The following is a 20682-nucleotide window of genomic DNA, read 5'->3' on the forward strand; positions in this document are numbered from 1 at the left end:
CGTGGCGCTATCTATGAATGTATTTAGCGTTAATTTATTTCAAAGATAATAAGCGCTCAGTAACAGCAATAATGGGGGGTGGAGGGGTTGTGAATCCCCCATTAATATACCTCTTATTTCAAACTATCATCTCACAAAGTTTGGTTGTGATACACTCAGCGACCTAGGAATAGTTAGATAACGGACAAACAGACAGACACAGATTTTTGTTGATATATATATAGATCGATAGATACACCATCAGTTTGTCATCACTAAAGTTATCATGTAAGCGCATCAACCATGAGTTCGTTATCACTAAGGTTATTGTATAAACTCGTCAACCATGAGCTCGTCATCACTAAGCACTCTTGTAAATATATCAACCATGAGCTCGTCATCATTAAGGTACTCTTGTAAACACATTAATATTGAGTCTATCATTAGCTGTTAAGATCTTCTATTTATTCTTGAAACAGTTATATTTCTTTATATTTTTCTTTTCTGCTGTTTATGTAAAGGTAAAATTATAGACCTCTTGGTTTAAGGTATTTCTAGCCCATTTTTTTCACCCTTTTTTGAAAAATATATATTTGCTACTTTAAAACGTCTACTTTCAGTTTCTGCAACACATACATATTCCTCGAAAATCATAATCCTGAACTGAAAATCTTCCCATAGCAACTGCCCTAGCAATGGAATTCATGGCAATTAGCAACCTCTTTGGTGGTAATTTGCTCAATTGTTTTGACACAAACTCAATGCATAATAAAGTGGAAAATACTGCAGGGAATAAACCAAAACATGGGTAAAAAGTTACACCCTAACTATAAGAGGTCTGTAACTGGAGGGTTTATTTGTAGTGTTGAAAATAAATACATTTTTTTGTTTTTCTTTTCTTCTGTCATATACTGACATTTGTGGTGCTAGGTTCTTGTTTTTCCTTTCTTCTTAAGCCTTAAATTGATGTATAATTTAGTTGGGTAGTGTTATTAGTTTTCTAGACATTTTGTGTTTTTAGATAATCTGAATCCAAGCTCATTAATATGCACATACTGATGAAATAATTTGCATAATTAATTGGAAGTAAATTGTTTTGTGTTATTTTCAAGTTCATCAAAGTTTGAGGTCTTTAGTTTGTCCTAAAGTCCAAAACTAGTAATGCATATATCAATGGGCTATAAGCACCTTAATTATGACGTGCTTAGCATCACTTTGTTTTTAAGGAAACCTAAAAGCTATACACTCTTTTAATAACACTCTATATCTGTAAGCTGGATGTTTCATTTTATCTTGATTATTACTTCCTTATTCATCCAGTTTGTAAATGACTAACTTAGATCTTAACTGTATCCTTTGAACAATACTTTCCTTTTCAAGATTTCTAAACATATGAACCAGATATTTTACAGCTTTCATTGAGTTTTTACTGCTGAGTTGTAGGCAATGCCAATACTGAAAGAAATAAATATTCCATGTCTTTAGCACTCTACACAAACTTTTTACTGTAGATGTATGGTAATTTATTTCTACTTACCAAGGCATTTGATATTGTTATTACAGTGTGCATTTATGGAAAGTTTTCAGACTCAGACTAGTAAGCACTTATATAAATCTGTCTTTACCATTAAATGTTTTATCCTGATTATGGTTGTTGTTACTCAGTTCACAAAACACCAGATTCTCTGATACTTAGTCATTGGGGATACATTTTTAAACCATAAACTTTTAATGTTCAATTCTACTTGAAATACACTCTCTAATCTGTCTGTTCATTAATATTAACAACTATGTTTTGATTATGTCACTAAAGAACTCGAGGTATAGCCAAAATATAAAATACTGTTTTCTTTTTATTTTAGAAATAAAATAGTACTGTCTGAACAATAAACAAATAAAATAATAGATAACACACAAATGAGACTCAATAAACATATATTGGCTCTACATTTCATAAGTTGAATATTTCATCAGTTTATGTTTTAAGCACATAACCATTGCATTCAAGTAAAAACACTGTGCTTGTGGATTGTGTATCAACCCCTGAAGATGGTATATTGTTGAAAGATACATAATTTATTAGAGCAAAACCACATGGATTTTATCTTTGTTAATTTGTGATTAGTGAATAATTTTTAAACAAGACATACTGCCATAGATGCCCATTACAACAGTATCAGTTTACAAATTTTTAAACGAACTCCTTAGAATCAGGATTAGAAAATCAGATTAATTTATCATGTTTTAGTACTATAATTTTTTACAACCTCAAAAAAATAATAGAGCACTGAAAACACACAAATCCTTGTTTCTCATACAATGTTATCCCTTATAAATATGGAAAAATATGGGTTAAATGTTACCAATAAGTGATTTGAACAAACATTTTCATCATAAGTGCCATCCTTTTTTTTGACAGAATACATTCTCTCATTTTTTGTCAAAGCTTTAGCTTTTGAACTTGAAGTAATAAAAACTATGCATTCCGAGTTTCCATTCTTATATTCCTCATAAACACATGAATAAAGTTGGATGAATCATTAGAGATTTTAATTGTTTACATCTTTTTAATTTGTTTTATGCAATTTTAATAAACATGAAAAAGAAAACTGATAATAAGTGCAGAGGGAAATAATCCAATCTAGAAAGCAGTCACAAACTTCAGATCTATGTGTTATGTGCAATACTGAGTTTCTTAACACAAGAACTGCCAAGGCCATCAATTTGATGGTTTCAATATTTGCACGTATGAAAGATACGCCATTTTCCCTTCATGACTTTTCCTAAATCCATGTATTAAATACCCTGACAGTGTTTCAAAGGCATAATTGCAAAATTGAAAAGATAAAAGTTATGATCACTTTTACCTAGAACTGCCAAAGACCTGTCAATTTGACTGCTGTTTACAATACATGCTTTTATTCATAACAACATACAGTATTGCAAGTAGCCTGCAGTTTCAGTACAGATGCTTGTTGTTCTCTTCCAGCTCTTTGATTACATTATTTTTTGATTATATTTTGGCCCTTGAAGTCTTAAAGAACAGATGTCTGTTTGTCAGATGATGTGAATGAATCTTAATACAATCTTCCGAGAATCCTAGCAATTCCCATAAGAAATGGCATTTGCTTGTCTGTCGATTTGAGTATATTGTAACATTGTCTATCTGCAATTCTGTCAATTCCCATGAGAAGTGGTGTCTGCTTGTCCTTTGATTTAAGCATACAGAGGAACTGACAGAGACTCAGAAACTTAAAAATGGCTCAAAGAATATGAATGTTTCACAACTTTGTCCAAAAATTATTCTGAGGCAGAGAGTGCGAGTTATCATGAAAGTGATGATTCCTGGGTTTGTGAAACAGACAGTCCTGCAAGTGAAAGCGCCACTACAAACAAAACAGCTCTCCAGATGCAGAAGAGGTCATAGCAGAAGCAGTAGTCCTGGACAATTCTCTGCAGTGCCAGCCACCTTACCTGTGTCATTTCCTCCAGCAGCTGTGGGTGCTTAAGCTCTGTCACCAGTAGGGGTGTGTATCTCATCATAGCAGTCAATACAATATGTATCTAGGTATTGATGCCGTGATACGATACGTATCTAGATACAGAAGTTTTACCAACGGTTTGTTACAAAGTTTGACAGTCTTCTCTGTAATTTATTATCTATATTACAAACAATGCCTTATTTAAGTACATCACACTTTACAGTGCTTTTTCAAATTCTCAGGTTTGATCATCTAAATGGCAGCTGGCAAGAGAAGTAAAATAAAGTTAATATCTGTCTATCTAATGTTATGTTACTATGCATGTAATGTTTTTGATAAAAGAAATGAAGACAACATGTAGTACTCAATACTCATCTTCCTTTATTGAATCATCAATTTTTAGCAAAAATACTTTATTAGAAATTCTGATTTTTTCTGTACAAAAGACTTGTAATGCTTACTGAAAGCTTGCCAGATTTCATGAAGATACTTAAATCATATGATATCACAGCTTCACAATACAATTGTATCACAGCTTCATGATATGATACTTGTATCACATTGCTGTATCACCACACCTTTCATACAGAAGATCAGGAAGGATGGAACAATTTGGGAAATTATGAATTCTAGTGTTTCGGCTGTAATTACATTTGATTTGATGTTCTAAAATAAAACTTTGAGTTGTATCCAATAACCTGTCTTTCATTTTCACACCGACATTGTAATATGTAGCAGTCAAAATGATGGTAATATGACAGTTCTAGGTATAAGTGAAACCCTGGCAGCTCTGGTGTTAAAGGATGGTCTATGGAAAAGTGAAATAACACATATGAAAAGTCATAGATATTTATATGGTTTGTTTGTCTAATATTTGGTTAAGCATTGTCAAAGGATGGTACTTATTTTTCAACAAAACTACATTTGAAGCACCCTTTCTATCTTAAACTGAAATTTTGCTTTCTGGACCTGAGGAAGAAAAATCATTCAAAATTTAATTTCATTATTTAAAAAAATTTCTGGGAAATATATGTTAATCATTTTACTTACCACTTAATTTTCTGTTCGCTAAAGCCAATTTTTAGTATGGTTTTTGTTTAACTTACTTTGCCTTAAACTGCCAATTCTTTGATACACATCAATAAGTCTATTGCTTACTTTTAGTTTACAGCTAGGATCAGCAAGTTCCTCTCAAGAAGACCGAAGTCCTACTCTGCAGCAACATCCAGGATTGTATGGCGAAAATCTTAATGCCTCCTTACAGGTAAGACAGCAGTTTGTTCACTTTAACTTGGAGTTACATTTATGTAATCAAAAGTAAACATCTGGTAAACACTTCAGCGCCTTGAAAGAAAAAATAAACCGGCATATAAAGATTGGGTTCTTGTTGCACAAAAGTAATTATAATATTAATTATAGCTATTCATGTTATACATATTGCGAACAGTGGTGTATGTCAGAGCATTCATTGTCTTCTGTTTATGGCAACTGCTACCCACATTGCATTTGAAAAGCTGTGTACACAGGCAAAGCTCAACATTCACTTTTGAAATGATGGGAGAACAGGCATGAATAATTTTAATGCCAAATTTTATTTCGCATGCTGGTTATTCTACACTAAATTGTTAGGAATTAATCACACTATCATTCACATTTCAAAATGTGACGTAACTTAAACAATAAAAATGTAGATTTACCATATGTTATTGTTGAATGCCTCTTAACATGACTGAAATGCTCAACAGTTACTTTCCACAGTGGGCAGTATAAGTAGCTCAGAGCTTTAGCTCCGAGTGAAACCAAGAGTACAACACAACCTTTTAAAAGTCCATGAAATCATTTAAATTGATAGATTAACTTTTCCCATCACTGGGGACAGGTACTTTTGCTAGATTAACTTAAACTATTCCCATCACTGGGGATGGGTAATTTTGCTTGTTTTTTTTTATGACTTATCAGTTTATTATTTAATCACTGTTTCCACAGGCTGCACTTGCAGAAAGTAATCTTGCTTTTCTGAAAACCACAACATCGGGAAATAGTAGTGTTACCTCTGCTATCATGTCCACTCCTCCTCGATCAGCTATCTCTCCCTCTTCTTCAATGATGGTTAGGGTTAGTGAAGGATTCAGTAGCAACTTGATGATTCAAGGTCTGAATGGAGATAGTCTTACAAGGTAATAACGTGGTTCTTTTGTTACTACCTAAGATGTTACAATAAGAGTTATGTATACATATGTTTGAGAAGAGTCTGTAATAACACATTAGTGATATTACTCATTAACACTTTTGAACATAATTTTCAACTTGCCACCCACCTTCTGCCAAATTCATTTTATCTAAGAGCCACTAAAAGCAAAAATCATATCACACTAACAAGACAACTAAGTATCATTTTTGAAAAGCCATACTGAATCGTTTGCACAATTTTGGAACTGCCACTTGAAACTCTCATACCCTTTTCTCCAGTATGTCATGATCCATCTGTATAATAGCCTAATAATTATTGACTGTACTTTAAAGAAAACTATGAATGACTCTATGCTCAATTTCAGTTTGTTTCCTTTTTTTGCACAGTTCCAGAGATTATCAACTATACATGATTTACCCATACTTCTCCAAATCTGTTAATTGTCCAAAAACACAATAACAAAATATTAATGGATTAGAAAATTTAACAGATATATTTGCCAACTGGTTTCCTCTTATTGCAGTCTGTTCACGATACTGTTGTAAGAATGTGACAATTAATATTGTTGTAGGCTATGTTTTTAAAAATTTAACTTAGATGTTTCTATTGTTTGCTAGAGAGAGTTTTGATGTGATATGATGAGCATGTGACTCTTGGAATTTTCTTGGGAAGTGATTTGAAAGGTATAAAAACAAGAGTTAGAACAGTGTAGGTTTGAAATGATTATTGAGATAACAAGTGTGTTAGCCAGTTTGTCTGTTACTTGATAAGTTTATCTAGTTTTGTGAATGTTGAGTTTGTGTTTCAATGAAGTACTAAAGATATGGAAGAAATTAGCAAGTAGAATTATTTGTAGAAGAAGAAATAAGATACTTGTCTTTTCATTATGTAGACTAAAGTATGCATTATTCTTCACCAAATAATCCAAAAGAACCAGAAACAGTAATACACTGTGGCTGAGCAGTTTCAGCTGGACATAACTGCATATTCTTCCATTAACAGCAGGTTATACACATTCAAATGCATCCATTATCAAAATATGTAAATATACATATGGGTTTTCATCTAAAGCTTATGCTATAAGAGCAGAGGACAACAATCTGAGATCCCATCAACCCACTTAGCTCTTTAAAACATTTTTATCTTAAATTTCCATTTGTGACCTCTCTGAATAGAAAATACAAGTTCCATGTTTATATAGACATAATAAACTCTTAGCTTATACAATTTGTGTTTCATATCCGGTAGACTCAATCCGATGCATATTGTTGCATTTCTTTTTTTTTCCCATGAAAAGCTTCTATCTTACTGTTTGTAGTAAAGGTTATAAAAGGTTTAAAATGTATGATTCTTTAACAAAAAGTAAAATGAAATCATTCAACAAAATTAAGAAAAAACTGCAAATTTTCTTATGTGTCATTTAACACATCTCGTAACAACATTAAATTATAACACTTACGTACTTTGTAAACTTGAACCATTCAATCAGTTGACCTATCAGTGAGATGTAGTGGTTTGCAAAGTGTATTTGGGTGTGAAAACCCATAAATCATGTAACTGTCAAACTAAAAATATAGGTGTATTGCACATATACTGAAAAACATCAGGGTCATTGTATTTAAACTACTTAAATTAGTAACATGCTACATTGTCAAATTTCTCATGACAGATTGTTGTGTATAGGAACTTGAGAACAATTAACCGTGGAAAGATCCCCTTTCTCATCCAAACATTATGTATCTTTAGCTGATGTTACAGTTGAAGACAGACTGCAGTTCTGGATATCAGAAGTTGAAACTATTATTTTGACCAAACAGACTAATTTCAATATTTCTTTTGGTTGTCAGTTGCAATTCTCTCTGATCATAGTAAATATCATTGTATTTTATCCTTTCATAACCAGTGTGGAGTTCATCTTTATCAAGGTATATTCAGGGAATTTTTCTAAATTATCATACAGGTGTTCTGAAGGTGATTGCAGCAGTCTTGCAAACTAGATGTTGGAAGGTTTTAGACTTACACTAATCTTATACCTGCTTTTTCCTGTTTCTGTGTTAGTCCCCTGGATTAAGGTTATACACATTCCAAGGAACGATACAGAGACATCAACAAGTTTGTGATTTTCAAATATCACATATTTACAACTACTAATCTAATACAGTCGCAAACTAATTGAGAGACAGGTGAAAACTAAAGATTATATAACAGCTATGCATGTTTAAAATTGTTAATGTACAAGAGAAAATGAAATATATATTATTGCATGTAAAGTTTGACACTGTACCATATGTAGGACAATTTTACTATAAAAGCTCTTCCGCCAGTCAAAGCATTCTACAATGAAGAAACAATACTTTCTAATTATATGAAGTATCTACACTGCATGAATAATACTAAAATATCCTGTATTTCTCTATGATTTACTTAGAAATAAAATTTTAGTAATTTATTTCGACAATCAAGGGCGTGAGAACCAGACAGTATTTGCATCTTTTAGTCTACTAGTAATACATATGGCCACTTTTCAAAGTTGCCTTTAAATCAGGATTTGTACGGGCACTGAAAATTGAACAGGTAACTAAAAATCAAATATAACACACCTGTCTACACCTTTAAAATACATTGATTTAATATGTAAGAAAATAGCTAACCATATTTATTTGTGCTTTGCTTATTATGAAAAACATACAATTTTACATATATATTTTGTTTACATATAGTGACTGACCTAATTAATTGTTAGATGCACTTTGAAGTATTAATTTTTGTTAGTTGCAACATTCCTCTCTAACTCTTAAAAATTTTCTTTTAAGCAGTCATTCAACAAATGGAATCCAAGTAAAAGATGAACCGATAGTAGAAGAACCACCAGACACAGAAGAAAGTTCAGATAGTAACCACCAGAGGGCAGCTTTCCCTCACATCTCCAGAAATGGTGGCCACAGAGAAGAAGAAATACCTGTTGAAATGGACGAAGCAGAAGATCTGTCATTCCCTTCCAATCACACCTCGGATAAATCTCCTAACTCTTGTCTCTAAGTATTTGCATTTCGACACACATTAAACCATACTAAACGGGCAATATTACGGCAATGGACACAGCTACATTATAGGATAATCTAATGGACTTTTCTTCCACAAAGTTTTTGTCTGCCCTAACCATATCCAGCAGTATCGTTCATTTAGCAACTACAGCATCACACAACCACAACACAGTAAATGTGGCATAACTGTATTATGAGGAACCCAGTTCAAGGTAAAATCATAACACCACAGTACGGTTTACTAATATGTACACTTCAGTATACCAGTAACACAGACTGCATATCTTGCCATATTCGTGTACTACAAGTAACACAAATGAACACTATTATACCACATTAACGTCAATAACACAAGTCTAATTACTTGTGCATTACTGTAGTAATATTGGCAACACAAGTGTAATTACTATCATGTTACATAAACAGCACATGTATAGATATACCATTACACTACAACAATAAGGATAACACAAATATTATTACTACAATATTACAGTTGTAGAACTTGCCTAAATATATCATTATGCTACATTAATATCAATAACACAAGTTCTAATTATTACCATATTACAACAATAGCACTAGTAGATATAAAAGTGAATAACAGTCTGATATTGTTACCGATGCTATAACACAACAATAACATCTATGACATATTTAGTACAGTTGTTACAATAGTCATATCTAAGCTAACATTACTGCTTAGAGACAACTGAAGAGTTTAAACAAATTCAATTTTTAAAATAATGTAGTCTTTTGTTTTTTATTACAACATTTACATATTTTTTTCAAGTGCAAGAATTTCACTTAAATTGGTTTGAATAAGAACTCTAGATCCAATAGACATACCTAATTTTACTAGGTAATATTTTGTAGTGACTTCAGACACCAAGATCTCTTCCATTTTATTAGTTTTGTAATATCACAGGTATTTGTTTTGTGGAGGTTTTTTATATAAACCAATTACTATCCAGTTTACAAAAAACATTCAACTTACTGCCACAGAAATCTGTGCTGGCATTGTGGATTCTGAGATTTTGATGTTACCGAAAGAAAGCTACAGCACCTGTACAACTAGTATTCTGATCCTGCCAGGACCTACTCCAACTCTAACAGTTAGTGTGAGAAAACTGGAAAAATAATACAAATCAATATTATAAGGGATCATGTTCCTGCTAGTGATCTGGTGTAAATGAGCACATTATTGTGGGAAGAACCTAGTTATATGTATGGTTTGTAAAAGATCCTAATCCTGCCAATATGTCTTGAGTTACACAACACATCAAATTTTGTGTGAACAATCTTCAGCTCCTGTATAGACTGTAGAAGATGCTGTTGCTAGTACTGTGCCCCGGAGTACTTTACAATTAGCGAAATGTGTGAACTTACTGTATAAGTGAAAAGATACTGAAACTGTGACAAATGCAGCAGTTTGGGGGACTGATAAATTTAAGCTGTGTTCAGCACATGTTAAATTACCCGATACATGGTGATCCGTTAGATAGTTGTGAAACGCAGTTAGTGCAGTAACCTCTTAGTGTGCTTGTCGTGAAACAGCCTCAGATTTGGGTGTGCTCTGTAGCAGCTAAGTGTAAGTGAATGCATTGTGGAGCATCTACATCTTATATAAAACTTTATTCATACTGGTATATTTCAATGATGAAAAATACAACCATAGAAGACTACGTTTTCTACTCATAAATCTGTTGGCATATTTCGCTGTTGCGTGATTACTACTAAGAGAATTATGGAACATTTAAATAATTTGTGGAAGAGATCTGAGCTAATATGTACAGTACATGCAACTTAAAGGTTGAAAGACAAATCACCATTACAAAATAACGTGGGACCTTATTGTTGTGTCTTATGGTCATGTTAAATACACCAAGTAAGTGGAGTACTGTAGAAACCTGTGGCAACACAAATATATACACAATGTGTTACACAAATTCTTTTAAGCACATTTTACAAAGAAAAACTTGTTCTGAAGGCGTGATGAAACGTATACATCCAAAAATCAAGTCTGGTTACTCTGAGAGGATGAAGATGTGTCATATGGTGTGTTGAGATTTTGGTAATCCAGTGAAACTTTTCATAAATTCTCATGTCAAGGCTAGGAAGAGAATAACTTAATGCATAAGTGACAGTGTAGTTCAGTATCTAGATCATCAGTGTGTAATAGAGGAAACGAGTGAAGTTTTCATTCCTAGTATGTGTAAAGTCATAGTTATATTAATGTTACTTGTATGTGCCTGTCTCTATAATAGATCTGTTGTCCTGTTCACACTTCTTTCTAAAGTATGTGAAAATTACCAACGTGTAAAATTTTCTTCTAAAAACAGAACTCATTTACATCTAGCACCACTTCTGAAATTAAGAGTTGAACAAGAAAAAATTCAGTAGCCACAGCTGAAGATTTTATCAATTTTAAGCAGTGTAAAACTATCTTTCCATAAAGGCTTGAATTCTATTGTAATCATTCAGTTCACTCTCTAAACTTGTTTGCATGCCCATATAAACTGGGCCAGAGTGAGTTTAGTGAACTGTATTTTAAAAAATATTGTGTTAGTTGAGTTTCATTGTTAATTTGTTCTATGTGGTATAAACAAAACATAAATAGATTTAAGATGTATTTACTAGTTTTTTACTATTGTAAGTTAAGGCTTAAAATGATGTATACTGAGTGAATGATAATAAGTTCACACAGAATTATTCTGTAAGAAGGAATTTTTTGTTCCTTTTTTATTACTGAGAGCTGGAAAATACAACCCAAATGCTGGTAGAGGAAGTAACTATAAAGTTTGTATTATTCTGGTGTGCTGAGTGAAACAAGAGACCCATTTAGTTTGATTTCCTGAAGTAAAAAACCTAACCTAGAATTGGAATATTATAGTGTAAATTTTGTAAAAAATTCAGAATATATTTACTACAACGAAAGATATTATGCAAAAAAAAGAATATGTTTAAATTTTTTATGACTTTTGAAGTAAATAATTCTTGCAATTCAGTGCATCACATATCCTTCATTTCTGAAATTGAAAATACTCCTGGAGAATATTGCATTACTCTTAAAAAATTAAAACACGTTTAATGTGAAATACAATTGTTCCCTTTACTTTATCATAGGTCTAACTAGAATTTGAGGAAAAAGCTGGGTCACTGTTAATCAGTGCAATGTAAAGGTATTCCCCATAGGGTGTGTCAAGAAACAAAGAATCTGTATACTTTTAGTCAGTTTCACCAAAGATAATTATATGGTACTACTGTTATTAAGGTTACACTATATATTGAGGGTCACATACTTAAGGAAGTTTACAAAGGGTTGTGAATAGTATATTTTATATGCAAGATTTCAAAACAAAAATATATGGAATGTGGGATTAGTAATTCATGGACTCACATTCTGCAATTTCTTATATTCTTAGTGAGTAACTTACTAGATATATTTGCAGGAAATCTGTTATCATGACTGTATAATTAAGTTACTATTACATAGGACAACAAAATAAAGACTGTATATCTATACATCCATGAACAAGACTTGATCCACTTGTAACCTAAGATAAGACTGCTAGTTACAGCTTACATTTGGTTTTAAAATTTATCCAAGATGTTTGAAATGATGTTTTATTTTGAGATGTAATTTCCACATTTATCAGTCACATGGAAACAATTTTTTAAACTATTTTTGCTGTGAAAGGGAGTGTTGACTGATGTCAAAGAACATAGTTGATTCTTTTTCAATATAAACGAAAGAATCAGTTTAAAAACTAATTAGAAGTTCTACGACATTTCATTAAAAAAACATTTATGTAATTACGGAAAAATAATGGTAAACGAAACTCAGTTGCTACTTTTCCGTTTTTATATTGGGATTCTTGGCTTTACCCATGAAAGAAGTGGTTGATAATTATATGATCTCCAATTTTGAAACATGACGCTAATTAATAATGACAAAAGTGAAGAAACTACATAATTTAATTAAACCGCATCGAGAACTTGGTTTCAATTGAATTTATGTTAACTTATGCAATTTGAATTGTTTATGAGTACATATAATTGACTTCAACTTTCTTGATATTCCTGTCCTTATGCAAAATTAATTTTTTATAGCATTTGGTCACTGCAAAGTTTTAGTTGTGTTTGTAGACAGGTTTGTTTTGATATCCACTACCTGAGTTATAATCTTAACTCCTTCAAGTCATTACCCTCCAAAAAGGGAGGTTAATTTATTTGGCCATGGGATAATTTTACGCATTGTAAATCTGAAAAGAGAGAGAGTATCATCTTTGATGAAATGCTGTTAAAACACTGAAATTATGTCCAGTCCAAACATTCTCATGACTTCTGCATGCACAGTGAAATCTATCATGAAGCAAATGAGTTAAATTGGATTATTAGAAACATGATTATGAATAAACTGTAATTATGACTAGAAAAACTCCCAAATATTCAGTGTGTTCCTAATAACACAAGGCAAATGATTAGAGCAAAACTATTTTTTTCTTCATCTTTGTGTGATTTAATATGCTAAATTTGGACAATGGGTATTATGAATGGATAAGTATTTAGAAAAGTTTGTATTCTTCTTTGGATTGTACGAAACTTCAAGAAAACCTTAATGAAGTGCTTTAACAAAACAAGATACCTGTAGTAACTTTTGATCTTTAAAAGTTATTTTCATTTTTAAATATAGTATTTAACATCAACACTTTAATGAAGCATCTTAAAAATAGCAATTTACAAAATAAGTTAAAAGAAATATTTGTTTCATCTGCTAACAACTGTATCTTCATTTTTGTTATAGTAACAAAGTGTGGCTTCGATATAATTAAAATTTTCTAGATAAATGATAAAGCTTTATATGATAGATGTACTAGTCTTATTGGCTTACTGGGTATTAATTTCACCTGTATTTTTTTTAGTAATTAAGTATTGGCTTCAAAATAATTTGTTTAATAAATACAATTGGCTTAGACACAAATAAAAAACAACGTTTTTTGTAATATGCATGTTACTTTTGTACTTTTTAAGTATAGTAAGTATCTGTAAAAACTTTTATAACATTTTTCTTTTTTGTCATAATTGTAGGTATAAACTGAAAATTAAATTCAAACCAGGATCTTACAATCTTTGCAACTGTAAACTGAACATTCTAGTAGGGTTTTTTACCTTTTCCAAAAATTTCTTGTGAGAAAAAAACAGTGGGGATAAAATATGTCCTTAATCTACAAGAGAATTTGCTTATTAACAGTAAGATGAATATACATATATTTAGTAAATGCTTTCTTATGAAAGAACCAATTATTTAATCTAGTTGCTGTAGGGACACACAAGACAACACTAGTAATCATGTCACACACAAATAACATTCACAATTGTGAGGTGAGTTAATGCATTATTTAATAAGAATTAGATACATCAATAATGTCTTTGATGTTTTCTACCTCTATGACATGATATTCCTATTAAAATATGTCACAAAAGTTTATTTTCTGCCCATGTTAAAATTCACTCGCTGGAATCCCTGAAGCTGTACATTCTACTATTTAAACTGCACAATTCTTTGTGATTTTTTCTACCCTATAATTTGTAAGTTTATGCTCTCATTGTTTGTTTTTTTTTGTCATATTAACATACAAAAAATTCCAAAATTATTTTTTGTTTCTCTGTCTTCTCCCACATATGAAAGTTCAAAGTAGTGTTTTGAAAGTGCCAAAGACACCAGTTGTAAAGTTTCTGTCAAGTGTTTACAGGCTGTTTCATTCCATGTATTGGCAGCTTTTATTTATATTACACACAGTGATCTGAATGATCAAGTATAAAGCAACATTTATTTTTTCAAATGTATGAATTGTAATTTTCTTACACAGACAAATGCTTTACAACCAACTTATACACTTTGATAATAACATTAAGCTGATATTAAGCAAAAAATAATCTAAACAACACAATTATTGTCTGTTTCATTCCATTGAAATCATAATTCAAGACATGCCAGTCGTGTGCGTAATAGGATATTATTTCTTTCCCATCTCAAATTGTTTGATCTATTCCAACAAATAAGACTAGTTCCTTGGGTATGACTTTACCAATAGCCAGTGTTCTCAAACTCATGTACACAACATCTAGCTCACACTGCATCATGCCTGTTTTATTTTATTGTATAACAACTTCAACTTCACACGATACACTTTCCTTGTAAAAATATTACCTGCAGATGTCTTTGACCTTATTTCAACTGAAGTTGTTCATGATATCTTGCTCCTTGTAGCCTTCAATTCTAGCATATCTTAATACTCTAGTTTTGTTTAAAAACAACAAAAAACTGGTGCTGGAGGAATATATATTAAGGAAGCAGCAGATCTGTTAAAGATCATTTCACTGTTGATGGAATGAATTAATCGTTGCTGAACTTGCCTCATGGCATTAAAACATCATCTTAATACAAGTGTAGTAGTTATTTGAAGACATAAGACTTAATATTTTATTTGTTTGAAATCTTGAAGAACATATTGAGCATCTACAAGTAATAATAATTTTGAAAGTTTACATTTAATAAAATGTATTTTGACTTTTCAAAGAGACATAGAGGTATTTTAACCTTTCACTTTCTACATTTATATCCTATAATAAATTGACATGAAGAAAAGTTCTACACAATAATGGTCACAGTATGTGTTAAACTATGTCAAAGCACAGTAGTTAAGTAAATACATGTATTGTCTAGAGAATAACTAAAAACAAGGCTACTTAAATATGAAACTTTTTTCAAATAATTTTGGAACCCTTATGGTTAATTCAAGTTGTAATTCATGTACCAAACTGATGAATAAGCCCTTAGTGATTGACATTTTAACCAATATAAATAAATATCTTAAGATAGTGCACTGTAAGAGATGCAAGGAAAGTTCATGTACTTTAAAGAAAATTGTTTCATTCATCCTGACCATATCTTGGAATTAAGTAATTGTGTATATAAAAACCAAAATCCTGGTTGGGAACATATCTTAGTGGCCATTTTTCAAGTGAGGTGAGTTATACAGCCATAAAATTAAACAAGCTACTGACTCCAGCTTCCATTAGGACATAACCAACTGAAGACAGTGGGCTTTATTTTGAGTATACCTAACTTGGTATTTGGGTGTACATAGTGGTTAACTTTCAGTACTTTTAAAGTATTATCTTTACAACTGTATTCTTGGTTTGTATTAAGTTGCATCACACTATTGAATGCATTAATGTGATTTTCCAAGTATTATCAAGGTTGCATATTATTTAACACTTGTGTAATTAAGATGCATGTAACGTTTCTCGTGATCTTAACAGTTGTACAAATAATAAATGTTTATATGTAGAAATCTGAAGAAAGACTCTTAAATTTCAGCATGTATACAGAAACTTTCATTCAAATATCTTTTCACTTTTAATGTAAATGAATATTACAGCCAATCTAGCTCAGATGAAGTATGTTACAGATGGTGTGGCTAGTTTTTTAAAAGTTGATGTCACAAGCACATATGTCAGAAAACTTTCTGACTCTAGTTTAGTTACTTTTGTGTTTACCCAGATGTTTTAAATTTGTGACTTGTTATTGTAAACCTTGGTGATAGTGAACTCATAATGTATTGTGCGTCCAGTGTTTTATAGTAACAGTAACAAAGAAAAGAAGTTCTCTTCTAAAAGAGTGCTATTCTAGTCCTAGAAATGTTCCTCTCGTAGCCTATTTTTTTACATATTTAGAGCTTAGAAAAACCTGCTATAAAACCAATGGACCATTTCAATTTCATACTCGAACATGTGTTTGTAGTATATATAAGGCTGAGCCACAATGTATTGCAGCAATAATTTTAGATTGAGAACTTGTCATTCAGAGAGTAGTAGTATGTACACCAGAAGTGTAGGTAATGTAGAACTGCTATAAAGGACCAATAAAAACAAATACTGTAGTTTAATTTGTTGTGGTGGTTTTGATTTGTTCATAATATTATGGTTCAATGTGGAAATCTGAAGTGATTGACCTAAATAAATGTTGGCAGACTAGATTTAAATAAAAGTTTGTTGTATCTCCTGGTAGCATAACTACTTATACCACCAGTTAATTTGCATTGTTATTTATAGACATCTACACATTTGATAAAGGAAAATCACATGATGAATGTTTAACATCTACTTTTTGCACGATAACTACTGTTCTAAACAGCAGATTTTAATTAAACTTCACAGGTTAATTCCCTTGGAACACACATAAAACATAAATTTTCAAAGTCCCTAAGATTTCTCAGTAAGCGTGTTGACTAAAATACAGGGTTCATTCCCCCACAATGGACATAACCAATTGTGTACGTTTGTGCTAAAACAAACATACAAACTTTACTTTTCGACAGTTGAAGCAGAAACTACATGACCACAAGTTGACCTGATCCTCCCAGGCCTTTATCCTTATTTTTGGTGTGCTGATAAATCTGGTAATTTATACACACATTTAGTGGTGGTTATAATTTTATTTACAGAGTATAAAAACTATATATATTTTTTTTTCATGGTGACCTTGTACACAGCTTAGTAATGCATCAAACTAGTTGTACCATTCCATACATAGAGGGACTGAGAGGTCCAGATAACCCAGTTAGTTGTAAGATTCTAGATATTTGTAATGTAACATCTGTTCCAGTTACAGAGGATTCTAGCTATTCTGTTGAGTAACAGTATCCTCACCTGTAGGAGACTGTATAGGTTCTGTCACCCAGTACATGCAGGGTTTCATCACAGTCAAGTTCGATCAGAATTCATAAAATCTGCAAGTATACACTTGACTGTCTAGCTAACGTGATAATCTAAACCACTGGTCTGACAGTGTGTGCACCTTCACCATAATAACACTTTGTACAACTCTACAAATAAATGGTTATTTTACTTGCTTCTTGACCCAAGTGGGCCTTCTAGATGCTCCACATCATCCTACCCACTCTCTACAAAACTATTAGTGACAGGCTGCAGTGAGGAGTTGACTTATGAAGAGCTTCAGGCCATGTGATGAAGTAATTAATAATAATAAATATATATAAATTATATATTAACAAAATCATATATTAATTAATGCTATCAGTCTTTAATACAGGACTTATGATATCCAAATCTGTTCCTTGCAAAGCATAACCTACAACTTTGACAGCATTTACCCTCTTATGGCCAGCTTTCCTGTGGGTGAAACACACCACACAGTGTTTATACCACCTCTCAATGTGGCAGTAGTAAACACCAAGGTATCCATCTATTCTTGCTTTATATAAAGTACAAAATATCTATTACTTTAGACTCCATATAACCACAGATCTTGCATTGCATTTATGTAGCTAATAGCAGCTGAACAGTACACTATCCTGCACTGATATCTGAAACAAGCTTTATGCATCTGCACTGCATTCACCAATCTGTGGAGATCATGTTTTATCTTGTTCTATGATAAATAGCACTCAAGCTAGATATAAGCTTTATTGTCCCTTCTTTTAAGTTACTGAATTGTCATTTGCTAAGTCTAACTGCTAGTGGATTCATTATAGCCTATATGGTTCATTATCACTACTGTTGCAATGGTCCTTATGTAAAACTTTAAGATATTCAGCATATGTAGATTCAATAACCATCCAACCATCACCACCTGGCAAGATGATCCATGTGCATTACCTTCTTGCTATTTCATTCTCAATGTTGGAGATTACTAAGCACTACAAAGGCTCTATTACTCTGTCTTTCAACATCCATTCTATTGAAGCACTAGCAATATCCTTGATGCTTCAAAGAAGTCTGCATCTTTGTGATGTGGAATGATTGTTATTCTACCCAGTTGAACTCTTGGCCTCACAAACACTCTGCTAGCACTCTACTAAGTTTCTGTCACTGTCATTAGTCCAGATTGCCTGCACATTCATTAATGACCAATTTAAGTTCTCTTATGCTGTGTGTTGCTCTCAAGCACGATCCATCAGAAGCAATACTAGCTTTCTAGCAAAGTTCAGTCACTTCAATCTCACTGAATGAGACAATGACCATTCCTGCTGGAAGATAATTAGCTGTTTGATCATAATTAAAAATCATCACTGGCAAAAAGCCAGCAGTTGAAGCAAGTGTGGGTTATATTACTGGAAGTGAGGTTGTAATACATTATATTGACTGCACATAAGACTGCTGAAAGAAACACTAATACATTTGGAGGTACTGTGATTTTTATCCTCAACATGTAACTGGATAGTCCATTTATTCCAGGCCCTGAGAGGTCAGCACTGGATAGTTTTACTTCAGTCAACTGTTCAAAAGACCATGTTGTCTAAAAACGACTGTAGCATCTCAATCAGCAAAGTACCAATGATCAATTCTTGGTCACAGATTAAGAGCTTTGTTTTGTTTGTGAGACAGCACATATAGAAAGATTCACAACTTTTCATTATTTCTAGCCTACCTTCATTTGTCAGTACTGACTGGTCACAGTGGTGGCATCACTCAAAGCACCTTATACATGGTGAGTTCTAATAAAGTTATTGCAGAACAAGAATCCACCAAAATTTGGATCTGACATCTGTGTACTATCACAGGTGTGTATCACAATCCTAATCCTGTGGCCAGCCAACTTACAGTTATTCTAAGCAATAGCATGCATGAAATGCTATAGAAATAATACAGGCTCTCTCTCTTTCTCCCCAGTGGTATATTTTGATATTGGTGGAATTATTTGTTTCACATTGCTGCCATATGACTCCAAAAATGAATACAGATGATATAGATATCCACTCCTGGATAATAATTTGTGAAGCAAACAAGATGCAAATGACATCAAAGAAACCAGTACCTTTAGTGTCGGGGAACACACCTACATCTGTAAAAATGTGGCTCTCACAACGTATAAGCAAACTGCATATACATCACCTGATGGTCCCAGACAATTTCTGGCTTCCATGCAGCCCATCTTTTTTTACCTATAAAGATCTTGACTGTTCAAAGAATTATTAATCTCTGGGCAAGACATCTGTTACTTCACCTAATTGGAAAATTCCCCCCTTCATTGCACATAAATCCATATTTTCCTGGTTCAATTTTCAAGTCTGCATCTCTGAAATACTATTCTGAGGCTCTCACTGGTGGCCTGAAACATGTGACCAAAAACTAAAATGTTACACATACGCAAGAGACACATCTCTCATTGTAACACTCTTAATCTAAGTTATCATCAGCTTTTCTTAGGTGGCATGTGTATCGTACATAAGCCAGGTTTGTCTATCTATAGCAATAATAGTTCTACAGAATCTTGGAGCCCCCTCCTCCCCTGTGGCTACAGGAGATATCCGTGCACTCTATGAGGGTTTTATTATTCAGTCTTTTAACATACACTTGATCTCAGTGCAAAAAATGCCCCTGGAAGCCCGTGCAGTGGTTATTTTAGCAAATATATGTCACCTACGTCTACATGATGATGCATTACTGTTGTATTACCCAGATGGTCATCTGTTGCTACATACACATCTAAATACATTGCACAATCAATTCACTCAGTTTCTATCTCTGCATGGAGTTTACATCATTAGTACAATTTTCAACCAGTGACCTCAGATGTTTAGAAAACTTTATTTTTTTTATGTGGTATACAATAGCAATGGTATCAGATAATTGGCTGATCTGCATCACTTCTGTATCCATTATAGAACTGATGATCACTCCCGCTGAAAGCTGAATAGCCAAATTTCCAAAATTACAGGTTAGCACCAGCACAATGCCAGCAATCAGATAGAAAAGTGTTATGATTTCTGGACAGACAACTGTGTTTCTTGTATTACTGATAGCATCACAATATACAGTGGCAACACAACAGTTTCCATTTCCAGATGGAAATGGTGAGGAAAAATAGTAGAAAAGACAAATACTAAGAGAATGCCACCCATTCGTCATATGAAAATAAAATGCTTTAGAGTATAATCATTCAAACACTCAGAAA

The 20682-nt window shown here is 32.4% G+C and overlaps 1 protein-coding gene across 3 annotated transcripts in view; it reads left to right on the forward strand.

The window, feature by feature from the left end:
• Nucleotides 1–12513, forward strand: part of LOC106463391 (forkhead box protein P1-like) — a 182237-nt gene extending 169724 nt beyond the window's left edge. For 2 of the 3 annotated variants that reach the window (XM_022390868.1, XM_022390870.1), the window contains 3 exons: nt 4626–4725; nt 5448–5638; nt 8466–12513. In XM_022390868.1, coding sequence (XP_022246576.1) covers nt 4626–4725; nt 5448–5638; nt 8466–8691 — 517 coding nt within the window. In that variant the 3' untranslated portion in view covers nt 8692–12513. The remainder of the gene's footprint in view (nt 1–4625; nt 4726–5447; nt 5639–8465) is intronic. The other variant, XM_022390869.1, reaches the window with a different exon arrangement.
• Nucleotides 12514–20682: the final 8169 nt, after the last annotated feature.

This window comes from Limulus polyphemus, unplaced genomic scaffold, assembly GCF_000517525.1.
Source record: "Limulus polyphemus unplaced genomic scaffold, Limulus_polyphemus-2.1.2 Scaffold1394, whole genome shotgun sequence".
In the NCBI taxonomy this organism is placed as follows: domain Eukaryota; kingdom Metazoa; phylum Arthropoda; class Merostomata; order Xiphosura; family Limulidae; genus Limulus; species Limulus polyphemus.